General features: G+C 40.8%; 1 protein-coding gene across 1 annotated transcript in view; it reads left to right on the top strand.

Annotated features, from left to right (window-relative positions):
- SNX25 (sorting nexin 25) overlaps positions 1-14,522 on the top strand; it is a 134,822-nt gene that overhangs the window by 18,990 nt on the left and 101,310 nt on the right. The window contains exon 2 of the mRNA XM_018561297.1: positions 11,342-11,426. Within this exon, the coding sequence (XP_018416799.1) occupies positions 11,342-11,426 (85 nt within the window). The remainder of the gene's footprint in view (positions 1-11,341; positions 11,427-14,522) is intronic.

Here is a 14,522-nt window from a genome sequence, read left to right as displayed (position 1 = left end):
TCAACCAGGTTGCCTGAGTATACATATTTTACGTTGTGCCTTTGCTTAAGATGTCTCCACATCACAAATAACACATTACAGCCCTGCAGTAAAATGCACCATTATTGTGAAAGTGTGTATTTTTAGTGACCAACTTAAAGGAGAACTATGGGGTGAGTGAATGAAGCTGGGATCACCCGCGATTATCGTACGATAATCGGCAGGTGTATGGGCACCTTCACACTCATACTTATAGTTAGAGCCGACAGGTTGACTCTATTGATAGGGAAGTGAGCGAACACATACCACTGCTCGCTCACTTGCCTATCCTCTCCCTTCAGAGAGCAATGGATGTCAGTTACCACTCCCCGCAGGGACTCCCTTCTAGCGCTGACTGGAGGAACGGACGGGGGCGGGCAAAGCTGGCTCTGCCTCTAGATAGGCAGAGCCTGCTGTCAATCAGCCAGCAGGGTGGATCTCAACAATATTGTCGTGATCCATCCCAGCTGCGGCGCTCTTAGTATTGCCCGCTATATACTGAGTTTTGGGTCACAGGAGGACATTAGTATATGTCCACCCGTGACCCTAAAAAAAAATTGGGAAAAAAAAGGTTACCCCATAATTCTCTTTTAAAGTATTTTTAGTAATGTTAGTTTACATGTTTGCTCTTTCTGATTTGTTTCCACAATGGCTACCTAAGGCTGGCCATACACTCTTAAAGGATATCTATGATCAAAAGCTAAAAATAAATGTGCATTTCCATACTGAATTTCTTATCCCACTTCTAATAACCACATCTATCTAGAAGTTTATATACTTATTGAAAATGTCCATAGGATGTACATCCTCAATACACTGATACAATTTCACTCAGCCCTGTTATTATGCATTTCCTTGTTTCACAACTCAGAGAGCCTTCTGAACTACATTGCAACGTCTGAACAATGTAACCTTATCATTGTTTTCTGGAAGTAATGCATAATGGGTTATGTAATCTTGAGAAATCGAGGTGGTGTCACATTAAGCAGCAGGGAAAGAGATGCAAATCACACTGGAAATGCAGGACTTCGTCAGGGCCGATTTAAGGCATTGGTGGGCCCTGAGCAAAAAATGTAATAGCGGGCCCCCCCAGCCTGATGTCTTGGGCGAAGGGTCTCTGGAGGGCTTTTTATCTGGGGAAAATAGGGATTGCAGCTCAATAGCAGTATTACAGCAAACAAATCAACAATTACATTTTTACTATGCCATTGCATAGTTCTGCCACTGACTCCAAGCTGTAGAGGGACTACATATCTCAGCAATTCATTATATAACAAAGCAGAATACCACCAGCTATAGAGGACTACAAATCTGCGTAAGACATGATGACTTCAAGGATCCTTAGTCCGCCAGACCCCACTGGAGAAGTGGGGACTGGTCTCGCAGCCCAGAGGGAGCCAGCAGGACCGAGGATCAGGTGAGTAAATATGCTTTATTTGAACCCCCTAGACCATATGAGCAATTAACCCGTGCAGTGCGGGGGTAGCCCCACTGCAAGGGCAACTTTTTTTGCTTCTCCGGGGTTTTTCTGCGATGTCGCGGGTGCGCGCAATTTTAAAGCTTGACCTGTTTGGTGTCTATTTAACCGATGTGACCCGATCTTTTATATTTGACCAAAAAACTGGGTAATAATGTTTACTAACATAATGTTAAAAAAAAAACATGTTTTTTTTTCAAAATTTTCAGTAATTTTTCCTAATTATAATAAAAAATAAAACCCCCAGTGGTGATTAAATACCACCAAAATAAAGCTCTATCTGTCCCCAAAAAATGGTGTAAAATTAATTTCAGTACAGCATTGCATGACGAAATAAACGTCAGTCAAAGTACCGCTGAATACTGAAAAATGGCCTGGCCAGGAAGGGGGTCTAAACACCTGGTCTTGAAGTGGTTAAGAAACTCCAAATCTTGGGCAGTCATAGCATCAGAAAATATAACCAAAACCAGGTAGCAATTGGTTTAACTTGTCTAATATTAGTTTGCGTCTAGATAGCACTGTCCTATTCCAGAGCTCTTTATTGTAAACATACCTACATATATTGTTAAATATACAGAGGAACAATAGAGCCCCTTAGTTATTTCGGAATTATGCTTTGAACGTGGCTTAAAGGAGAAGTATTGGGGAAGTAAAATATACTCTTCTCAATACTTAGAGCTGGTGTGGGATACTGTAGCTGTCACACGGTGACTCTATATAAAAAGAGCTGACTGATCACAAACCACTGATCGCTCAGCTCACAATCTTCTCCCTGTGGAGAGCGATGAATGTCAGTCACCACTTCCCGCAGGGATTTCACCTTTGGGCAGGCATAGCTTGCTCTAGAGAGGCAGAGCTAGCTGTCAACCAGGCAGCCGCATGGGTGCTGTCAGCATATAACAGGCAGTAGTAGCCCAGCGAGCGTGCTGTGGAGTGTATGCTGATTTTCAGAATATCCAAACAGCGACTTCAGCAGATTAGCTGCAGTCACTCTTCAGCCAAGAATTTACAGACCGCCTCCTTCAACAAAATTCAAATGACAAATCAAATTTTGTTGAGCGTGAGCAGTCCATATGGTGCCACACACTGACCAAACTTCAAGCAGCGTACCTCCAGCTTTACGCTATGGAGCTGCAGCTTAGGTCTTTCTATAAGTTGCCTTCCCTCCTAGTTTCTTCAGGATAAACATTCCTCACCAGTTCAGATGCCTTTTTTATTTTGTAGCTGTTTACAGATTTTGGATAGATCAGCAGGCATCCTTTGATGGTTTTCTTGCTTTGTTTTTGAAAAGATGAATTTCGGTTCTGTGTGAAATTCAGACTTGTAGAAATCATCTGCTGGATCAAACAGACAATGTGCCTAACAGAGACTTTAGGCATTTTCCAGTGTAAACAAGGCTGTAGAAGCAAAAATCTGACATCACAAATGTGTGCAGCTCGTGCCTTGAAGCAGCCTAATACATACTAAAGCTGGGAACTACATCTTATTTTGGGCACTTGCTCCTTAAGTCACATGGGATGCTTGAAAACAAACGCTGGCCGTACATGAGAAGAACTTTGTTAGAAAAAAAAATGTTTTCGGGAAGTTTGTCCGATTTTCTGATAGGTAATGGGGTTAAGTAAATTATCGATTGCAACCGTTGTGACTGAAAAAAAATCAAAGGAGCACGATGGAAAATTGTTGTCGAAGGAACTAAATTGTAACAATGATTGTAAAACTGCATTAGTTCAAAAATCGAATGTTAAAAATCAAACGAAATTTAAAATGGCATTCATCATGTCTCCAATGCATTATCAAATGTTCTGATAAGATTTTAAATATGAACATTTGTATAAAAATCTTTCAATGTATGACCAGATTAAGGGTCCTCAGCCATAGCTCATTACTCTGCATTTTTTCATCAGCTAGATTGTGTTTTCTAAACAAATAGTCATTCATCCATGTTGAAGAATCGTGCTGTCATTCATACACCACACCAGTATTAGAGTGGACAGGAAAGCATTTCAGGTGATATCTGCCTTGCAGCACTGGGGTCCCCGGTTCGAATCCCGGCCAGGTCACTATCTGCAAGGAGTTTGCATGTTCTCCCTGTGCTTGCGTGGGTTTCCTCCGGGTACTCCGGTTTCCTCCCACACCCGAAAAAAACATGCTGGTAGGTTAATTGGCTCCTCTCTAAGTTGGCTCTCTATGTATGCATGTGAGATAGGGACCTTAGATTGTAAGCTCCTTGAGGGTAGGGACTGATGTGAATGTGCAACTTTGTAAAGTCCTGCGTAAATTGTCGGTGCTATATAAATGCCTGAAATAAATAAATACATAAAATATGTGTGCCTGCATTCACCCACTTTGTGTATCATGGTTCCACTGATTCATAGAGCTGGATAAAGACTGCCCAGCAAATTCACCACAAGTTTGATGCTACAAGAAGTCAAAATGTTATTGTTGGGGTTAAAGTGCATACTGCACTAATCCAACCTGCATGGAAGATGTGTTAAGAAAAGACTTTGCTGTGCAGTAAGATCATTGAAACAAGATTCCAGTTTGCCAATCAGACTTTCTGGAGCAATGTGCTAAAGACTGATCACAGATCGGCTTAGTTCACAGTAGGGCTGCAGCAACTAATTGATTAAATCGATAATAATAAATTATGAGAATAGTTGGCAACTATTGAGAGAGAGAGAGAAAAATGTTCGGGCCACTAATAGATTTATGAAAATAATCGTTAGCTGCAGCCCTAGTTCACAGTAACAGGGGACATGTTTGGCACAAACCAAAGACAGTAATTCAGGAGAAAAACGATCACAACTGTGAAGCATAGTCATGGAAATGTTTTGGTTTAGGGCAGTCCTGGCCATTTTACGACCCTGGGGCTACATCCCGCCCTTTGACTGTCCCTGTCCAGCCTGCGGTCTGGACACGGACCAAATGCTGACCTGCGCTCATTTATGGCTGGCTGCCAGTGGATGTGCTGGCCTCCAAGGCTTGTGCATCCACTGCAAGCCATAGCCCAGCACAGGCACCCTTTTCTTTAGCCATTGGTTGCTAGGACTGCTGGCCTCCTAGCACCCAATGACTTCAGGTGTCCACGTCCTCTGTAGTCATTGGTTTCTAGCACCACTAGTGGCCTAGCATCCAGTGATGTCGGGTGTCCACATCCTCTGCGGTCATTGATTGCTAGGACCGCCAGGCAAACAGTGACATCAAATGTGTCCTCCATCCCCAGCATTACTGGAGGATGAAAGATTATCATCTTCCTTCCTCTCCTGCAGCCTGCTCTACCTCCCGACTCCCTCATCTGGTTTCTACTAATTAAGAAAATAAGGTATGTGGGGACACTCATCAAGGGGCACTGTAAAGGTGAGAAACAATGTAAGGGGGGCACTCTAATGAGAACAACTAATAATTGTCCCCATCAGGGTGCCCCCTTACATTATGAAATCAGGGGGCACCCTAAAGGAGACAATCAGTTTAAGGGAACAACTAATAGTTGTCCTCATCAGAGTGCCACCATACATTAGTTGCTCCCAGCAGTGTGCCCTCCTACATTAATAAAAAAAGTAGGGGGCACTCTGATGTGAACAACCAAGGTAAGAGGGCACAATGATGGGGACGAGTAATTATTAGTTGCCCCTATCAGAATGTTTACATATGTGTGCCTACGTACCTTCACAGTAATGTGTTGGCCCTCCACAACAGTCACAGTTTTTCATCTTGCAAATTGAGAATATTAATTGCCCACCCCTGGTTTAGGGTGTGCTTGATGGGATTGTGAGGCCATCTGTTCAAAAGTTGATGCTGAACCAGAAATTAGTCTTTCAACACAAAATTGAGACAAAGCACCCTAGGAAATCTACCAAGGAATGGCTCTGAACAAAGAAGAATTATTACGCTTATTGCATTCCCCTTCATTTTTAAGGAGATTTTTAAAAAGGGCTGTTCATGCAAAGAAACTCAAAAACCTCTTGTAACAAAAGGAATTTTGCATGAAGAAGTGGTCAAAAATGTCTGATGTGTGAAATAAAAAAAGTTTGATTCAGTTTCCCACACCCACCAATCAGATTGGCGAAACCCATCGAACCTGTATTGTGAATGTGTTTGGTGACACAGGAGGCAGAGAGAAAGTTCTACAGCACAAACTTCTGAAAGTACACTCTTGGTGACCCCTTTATAGAGTGTTCTGTTCTGCCAGGAACATCTGAGTATAAAAAAATTGCTTACACTTCCTAACTTTAGCACCACTGTTCTGTTTGCTAAATAGCATTACAGGCTCGCTAATCGATTTCACTTGTTGTCTGGCTGCATTTATCACATGTATTACCCTGTTGGCCTGTCACAGATGAATTGACTTGAACTGAAAACTCAGCTTGTACAGCTTTCGAAAGGAAGCAGATAATCTTGGTGACAGTTATGTTCAGTTCTAGAGTAAAAAAGTATAGAAAATGGAACCTGTATGGACAGAAAAATGGAAGCTGCCATTACTGACTTGTAGACACCAGTGCTGTCATATCCTGGCTTCCCTTCAGAGTCACTGACCCTGGCAAGAGCATGCAGCCAGTAAAGCCTGAAAAGTCTAACTCCTTTTCTGTGCAATTGTTCAAGATCAGGAACTCTAGGTAGTGAAGCTAAGATGTGGAATGACAGTGCTAGAGCTTACACCTTTATAAGTTGGTGATGGTAGCTCCCATATTTCCTAACTTACATGTTGCCAGTAAAATATCCTTCAGAAAAGAGGCAGTAAAAGGACATGGTTTTGTTGCTGAGTGGTTGAGTGTTGGCCATTAACCATGATGTTATGATTGTTGTCATTTGGTCTTGTATCATTCTGGGAGAAAAATGTTTCTCTGTCATTACAGGACTATAAAGCTCTCAGCGGGGATCAGCTTATATTGGTATTTTCATTTCTCACTAGCTCTAGATTGCATCTCCCATTACGAAGCCTCCTAAGCAGAACACCAATGTGGCCTTTAATTCCTCCCTTTTTTTTTTTACATTTTTTGTGTTATAGTTTTGTTGAGGAAGAAATCCAGGAAGTGGAAGGTAGCTCCACCAAAAATCTCACGCATTTAGTGCAAAGGGAGTTGTCTCACTTGACATTCAGAAGATGGGTGGAGGAGGCAGGTGTGCACGCAACGTCTTATCTCTTCCACTCTCACATGTTTACATAGAGTTTAACAATTGGTGGTTACCTCGAAATACATACATGGTAGTGGCGTCTCTCTTAAGCGGTCTGTACACCAGTGGAATTAAAAAGCAAAAAAAAAGTGTCCACGGAATGTTCGTTCAATTATCTAATAGATCATGGGGTTAAATTAATAGTTTGCAATAATAGTGAAAAACTCCAAGGAGCAGGGTTGAACATTTTTCCTCTAAAGAATGAACGTTTGAAATTCTACCAGTGTATAGCCAGCTTTAGAAAGAAAATCAATGTAACTGTGTGTAACAATTATCTTGTAGAGGCTGTTCTTTGCATGGGTAGATGCTACTGACATATGTAGTTACATTTAGTCCTTTACACAGAAACAAAAAGATGGAAAACATATTACCATCACCATTTTTTTCTTTAAATACGACCAGTTGAAGCTGCATTAGCGTTATTAGCAATATTTGGGGGGAAAAGCCGGCTGCCTATGTAGTATTCTTTTTGTGTGTGGCAAGTGGTCACCAGGTTGTGTTTCAGTGTAATCGGTTATTGTCTGATTTCTGAAGGTTTTTTTTGGTACAAACTCTACATATGCAAACTGGAATGGTGTTTACGGGCCTTTCTTAACCTTTTAAGCCTGGAGGAAAACCTTGAAATAATTCTGAGGTGTCGGGGAAGCCCTGCTAAATATTAATATATCTACATTAGATGGTACATTAGCATGATCATTAAAGCAGATGTAGTGTACCCTCCCCCCTCAATTCCCTTTTTGGGTCTGGAGGAAAAGGATTAATTTCTGTATATTGAAGCTGGATGCATTCCTAAATGCACAGTATATAACTCAGAATCCCAGGAGCCAGGTAACCAGTTCCCCTTACAAATTACACCTGGTGCCTAATTTTTTGGTTTTCTCTGGTTGTTGTAAATGGAGCTGGTTCCTCAAAAAAAAATCTTGCTGACTCCTGGATTGGGCATACTGACTCCAGAATTCCATATGAATTTGTCCACCCCTGTGCAGTCCAGCAGTTATTGACCATGGCATAGCAGAGATTTGTAGCTACATGGAGACTGATTGTATCCAATCGTCTAAGTAGATATTAACACTAGTGAGTAATAACACCAGAGATGGTTGATTCAGGGAATATCTCATAGGAGACCAGGAAGAATTTTTTTTATTATGTTGGAGCAAATTGGACCATGCTTCATAAGGGATTTTTTTGCCATCTTCTATATATTTTTTTGTTTCCTTTTCTCTTTTTTGTTTTGTTTTCTCTCTTGGTTGAATTTGTGAAATGTATATATTTTTTTCAACATAACCATGTAACTGTATGCTCTGTTGTACTGTACTTGACATACTCTGGACCACTCCACTGGTTGTTTATTTGGTGCCTGTCAAGGCTGGACCAGTGATAAGTGTCTAACTGGATCACAGCTGCGGAACCGATGGGGGTTTTGTTGGATAAGGAAGGTCAGTGAGCGACTCCCAATTACAGTAACTGCTAGAGGGAGACCGCACTCATCATATACTTCCTGTTATACTGGAGTGAGGATTAGGCTAAGATGATATAAGGGTAGTACCCCTTACCCCACACTCATATGCGGCAAGCTGTACATGTACGTAGCTAATGGTTAATCTCTAGTAATCAAAGCAGATGCATATATCGGATATGTAGTCAGAGTCAATGGGGAGGTAAATGCCAGGTTATTCAGCAACAGACAATTAGTTGCACCACTATGCAGTTTTATCAGCATGTAGCAAGCATGTAAGCAATATGTGGATACCTCAAATACTCTCCAATAACAGACTTATCAGCAGACCAGTGACTTTAGCACTATCACAACCCTTCATGGGTTAATATGGCAGTTTTTAGAGAATGTGTCAGTCCTACGTCTCTTAGCAGGTATAGCTAACTGAAGGAGATGCAATCCGGATCTGCTGGGAAGGCTTAGTGGGTGTGGGTGTGAGATAGCAACACATAAGCAGTATGCAAGCAAGCACTAACACATGTAGCAGGTTCAGCAAGATTTGCAATGACTTCCAGAATACTTGCGGTTGTGTGCTCTGAATAGTTCTGGGCTCACAGCGGGGTAGCAGTCTCGATTCGCCAGTTAGTGGTTCTGGGCAGTGATCTGCGTTCACTATCCAAGGGCAGCCTGTGGGTTCTCTGTTCGTCACTCGACTCTCCACAACGAGAGAACGCCGAGCGACGAACCAGCTGACCCTTTACCCTGGTAGCCGCGCCCCGTGGGAGGAGCCGTCGTGACGTCACGCACGAGACGACCCTTCGCTGGAGCGCGGGGACACGCCGGGTAAGTCTGTGACAGTGCCTCTCTCTATGTATTCTAGCATGTACAGTAAACTCCACATTATCTGGCATTCAAGCAACTGGCCAAAAAATTTGAGGATATATGTCCTTGATTTTTATTTATTTTTTTGCCGGTGGCTTGATGCACACTAAAAAATGTCCTTGGCAACTAAATTTTATTTGTTTACATCTTGCTGGTGACTTGATTCCACGATTGGCAGCAGAATGTAAACAATGGGGAGCAATACTCAATGCTCAGTGGGCGGGTTTCCACTGCTACTGCCTATTTTATATTGGAATAACCAACAGTAGGCTGGCTTTTGCACCCCGCACACTGAGCAGAGGAGCGGACCTGAGAGAGAACTTTTTCTTTCATGTCCGCTCCTCTGCTTAGTGGGCGGGGTTTCAATAGCCAGTCTGCTATTGGCTATTTCATTTTAAAATATCCAATAGCAATAACATTCACCTGTTGGATGCGGAAGCTAGCCGGCAGGTGAATGTAGCTGTGGGGGGATTGCTTGAGTGTTACTATTAACTCTCAAGCAACCCGAAATACAGTTATTTGATACCTAGCGATCCCCGTGGGTGTCTGATAACTGGGAGTTTACTGTATGAGAGTCTGAAAGAGCTTATGTCCAATGTCCATCTGAGTCTGGTTCTTTGTACTTTAAATAGTGCAGTTTAGTATGTTCTATAAATTTCAAATCTATAAAATTATGGAAAATGATTAGCTTAACGTCCTATGGTTAGAATCATCAGCTATTTTTCATGTCAACTACATCTGGACTAATTTTGTATATGATACAAGAATCCCCCCCCCCCACCCACTTTTTAACTTTCAGGTTGACAGAGAAAAAAAGTCTAATTTTCTACATTAGACAGCCCAGACTTATCAGCAAACTAGCTTAGTGTGTTTTCAGTTCCACATTTTCCATCTCATGGTTAAAGTATATTGTAACGGTATGAGTATTGCTCAAGTGGAATGTTAGAAAAAAGTTTCTATATTGGTTTGAGATCAATCTCAAAGAGAAAGGCCTTCCTATATTGAAACAGATTTCAAACATTTTGAAACAGTTGGTTTGAATTTTGTTGGTAGCTACAAAAAATAAATTAGCACATTTTTAACACTTAGGACCTTGTCACACAAGTGACTATAATGCATCTACAAAATCTCTTATTTTATTTCTTTGTTCAGAGAAAATATAATGAAACCCATTTAGGGAAATTACAGCAAAACTTACAGCATTAACGTTTTGCAGGGTTTGGGCGCACACAATGGCCAGGTTTAATAACTGCATCGGTGCAGTGCAGCAGCTATTGATCATGGCATAGCATAGATTTGTAGCTACATAGAGACTGATTGGGGTTGATTTACTAACCTTATAAACACACCACGAACATGTATACACCTCTGTAGTGTGTTCCCTCCCAGCATGATCTATGGGTGGAATCTAAACACCTTTGTAGTGTGTACACACCCAGCAGGTGTGTTGTGCAAAGCCAAGCATGAATTGCAAGATGATCTTGTGTAAATTAGCTCTATGTTGTGTTGCTTGCGTTGATGAATGCAGGAATGTAAATGCATGAGCTAACCATTTTTGTCTAAACTGTGAAGCAGCATTATATATGCATCATGTGCATGATTTTTCCATATATGGCATTAGTGGAAATATGCTTTTAGAGACTTTTTGGTTGATAAATACGTTTTGCTGTGTAAAAATCACACGCACCTAGTGCGTGCGTGTGTTTAGGTTAGTAAATCACCCCCATTGTATCCAATCATCTCCGCAAAAAATACCAGAGATTTGTGGGCACTATGGATCTTTGCTACAAAGTTTTACATGTAACAGGACCTTTAGTCTTAACACTTTGATATATTTGAAATCACAAAGGCAGTAAATTAGCAGTCTACACATTGACAAAACCTACCAGTTGCGATCAGGGCCGGATTTCCATTTTGGGTGTCTGTAGGCATGAATGGAAATCTGTTTGGCCTGAGTCGGTGCCTTTTACCTGCTGCGGGACCCGCCAGCTTTTACATTTGCAAGGAGCCTGGTATTCCTTAAGGTTGCCCTAAATGCCTGTCCAAATCAGACGAGCTGTTTACAGGGCAGCCTTCCACAGTGCCGGGGTCCTTCCCCTGCGTTTGCGGAAGCCGGCAGTTCCTGTAGGCACCGCTGGTCTTGGAGCAGGAGGGTGCATTTTTTTTAAAGCAGAGTAGGTACATGCATTGTGCCCCTCTATGGAGGGCACATGTAGGCACGTGCCTACTCTGCCTAATGGTAAATCCGGCCCTGGCTAGTGATGTAACTTTGTGTTTTTAGGCTGCAGGTCCTCTTCAGTATTAATCAGAATGTTTGCTGTAACCTTTATCATGATTGTGCCATTTTTATGTTTTAGAGTATGCAGCCTGTGAATGTGCATGAACCAGCCCCGCTTAGAAGAGTGGTTATATGTCACAGCATGGATAAAGCTCTAAAGGAAGGTAAGCCCAACTTCATTTTCCTCTTCCCTTTCTGGCCTTTCTCCCTTCCCCTATCCTGGAGAATTTAATCAGTTGTGATTGCCTTTCTACAGCAGCCTGCAGGCACTTTTATAGTGAGTTGGAAATAGCTCAGTGTACGCAACAGACATTTGTCACTGCAGCAGTGAGCAGACTGGGAAATAATTTGAGGTGGCATGAAGCGCTCTGTAATTCTTCAGTAAGAAAAGAGAAAATAAATACAGACAGATTTGTTGCTGCCAAGACTTGCAAAACGCTAGAACCCTAGAAGTTAATTATAGACAGTTTGGCACCTCCAAGTATCACTCCAACCCAATGCTGATAATATATGATTACCCTTTTGACCATTTGTTCTAACTTCTAGTTCACAATCATGTTTTTGCTTAGAAAGTCTGGTCTGAAAATCCAGGATTATAGTGCACTTTACAATAAAAATATAATGGTTGTGGGCCTATTTTTATCTCTCTATTGTGTGTGTTCACACAATTTTATGTTATATGTTTTTAAAGAACTGTGGGTTAGCTAAAATACAATAGTGCAAACAAACCTCCCTTTGATTAAAAGCTTGTTCTGTCCCCTCTGATTAGGAAAGAGGAAGAATCACTACTCTGATGACTTGGGAACCCTCTGAATAAGTGGTGGTCATCTTACATGACATTTGGGGTCTCAGTTCCAGCCCCTCTTATCAGTAAAGGGCTGCACATAATGTGCAGGGTATGTAATGCTACAGGAGTTGGTGTGCAACTAGACATAATACCGTAGACAATCAGAGAGAAGATCAGAGTCTAAGGTATAGTTGGGAGACTAGGGGCATGCTTCAGAAGACTATCGGAGACCATGGACCCTGTTACAGGTGTGGTTGGAAACTGGGGACATGCTCCAGGAGACTGTCATACTCGTGACGTATTGCAGTGTGATTACAAGGCGGCACTCCCTGCCGCCCTCATTAGAAATCCTGGAACCACGTTTGATATTTATCACAGCAAGATCCTTTACAAAAACAAATCGACAACACACAGTAAAAGTATTAAAGTGAGAAAGTAATAAAACAAATAATTTAGCTAGTAGAAACCAGTTTAAGTAACAATTTCCATCACTGTCCCTAATAATCCACCCATGCAAAACACTCTCTGCTGGTGCCCAATGGCTGCACACTAAGGCTGGACATACAATGTTAGAATTTAGTTTGAACGATCGTTCGAAAAAGTTTGTCGGAGCATTCCACCTTGCGATCATTGAGTCAAGTCATTTTGTTAAAAGGCCCATCCATATCCACTACTTGAATTAAATCCCAGGATTAAACAGGATTTTTTTGTTCCTAGCACATGCACATATGTATGATTTTTCCAAAGAAAAATATATCACATTCACGGTTAGATTTTCATTTGTTCAAATATCAGACAAGATAAAATGTCCATCCTTCAGTTATCTTCATTACTGCAATCGAAAAAAAAAACATCAGTTAGACCTCACTAACCATTAGAAAATTAAACGAAAGTTCCAAAAACAAACATTTTCGAACAAAATCCTACTGCTGTTGGGCCAGCCTTCTGGCCACAGGTTGGGCACCAGGACTCAAACAAATGGAGGCTTTCAACACAGCTGAAAGCTCAAAGAGCTGATTATGTGAAAAGAAGACTGCAGCTCCATCTGCTGGCTGAGTAAAAGACGGAAGATGGCATATTATTATTATTATTATTATGCTATGCACTTTATCTGTCAGAAGGAAACTAAGAACAAATGTTTCATATATATATGTGTGTGTGTATGTAATTTTTTTTGTGTGTGTTAAATTCAGATTGAGAAGGTAGTGTAAAGGTTTTACATTTTTTTTTTCTCATTTAATGCAGTTTATAATATTGCAAAGGTACGCATGATAGCTAAGTATGCATTTCATTACCTGGTTGTCACTGACTAGGGATTTTTTTAAATTAATATATCGCCACTAACAGTAATATGCAATAACACTTAGCCATAAATAAGATTTCATGGCTTGTTAGAGTACTTGGGTTCATGTTCAAAAAAGCTTATGAAAAGAATGCTGGAATCTTGTTGACTTTCATGACTTTCGATAAAGTTAAAGAATAGTATAATAGTAATATACATTAGTAAGTATAATATTAAGAGAAATATGAAAAGCAAAAAGGATGAACAGGTAAATACTTTGGCATGAAAAGAAAATATAGCAGAGAGCGAGAAATGTCCCAAGGCTGCCGGCTAACACAAGCTGTGCTTCATCTGCCTTCTAAACAATTTTGAAGAATACAGTTGGCTACCACAGAGACGACGTAGAAAACACAATTAAAGTATGTTCAATTCTCAGCATTGGATGACATTGTATTCTCCAGTGGGCACTAAATATGGTTAATTTTTTCAATGCACAATATGAAGAGCCTTGTCATTTGAGGTTTGTCTTTATTGCCAACAGTAACAATTCTTTATCTGCCAATCATCTGAAGAATTTAGTGGAAGACCTGATTGCTTACTGGACAATGTATTGTCCTTCCTTCAGGAACACTGACAATCTAAAACCCGTTTAACCTGAGAGGTCAGTTGTTCACACTTCTTTTGTTAGAGCTGTCCAATATCTTCTTGTCTCCTGTCAGTAACGTACCTACTTGTGCTCTTTGGAAAGGCCTGTAAATGGATGTTTAACACACGCCATGCAGCTAATCTGGATTACAATAATAATCTCCATAGCAGAACCAGCTTTCTTATACAGCAGTGGGATTGCATTTGTAAATTGGCTGAATTACCTGTAATGATCCTAATGGTCAGTTCTATCATTTTGGTTTTTGCCTTTGCTTTTTAAAGAGGAGAGAAAAAAATAGCTAGTAAATAAAAAAAATTACATTAGCCTATTAAAAGAAAGCTCTTTTAGATCTTTCTATTAAAATATAGCTATTATTGTGCATGTATTTCATGTAAGGATCACAGAAATTAGTGGTGGTGCATAAGGCCTTATATAATCAAAGAGCATGATATAATAATGGAATTTGATGTATTTATTACAGGTATAAAAGTGCAGACAGTTTATGCAGCACTTTACATTGTGCACATTCACATCAGTCTCTGCCC

Source organism: Nanorana parkeri, unplaced genomic scaffold (genome assembly GCF_000935625.1).
Source record: "Nanorana parkeri isolate BGI_ZX_2015 unplaced genomic scaffold, ASM93562v1 scaffold513, whole genome shotgun sequence".
In the NCBI taxonomy this organism is placed as follows: domain Eukaryota; kingdom Metazoa; phylum Chordata; class Amphibia; order Anura; family Dicroglossidae; genus Nanorana; species Nanorana parkeri.
This window is presented reverse-complemented; position numbering and strand designations above follow the sequence as displayed.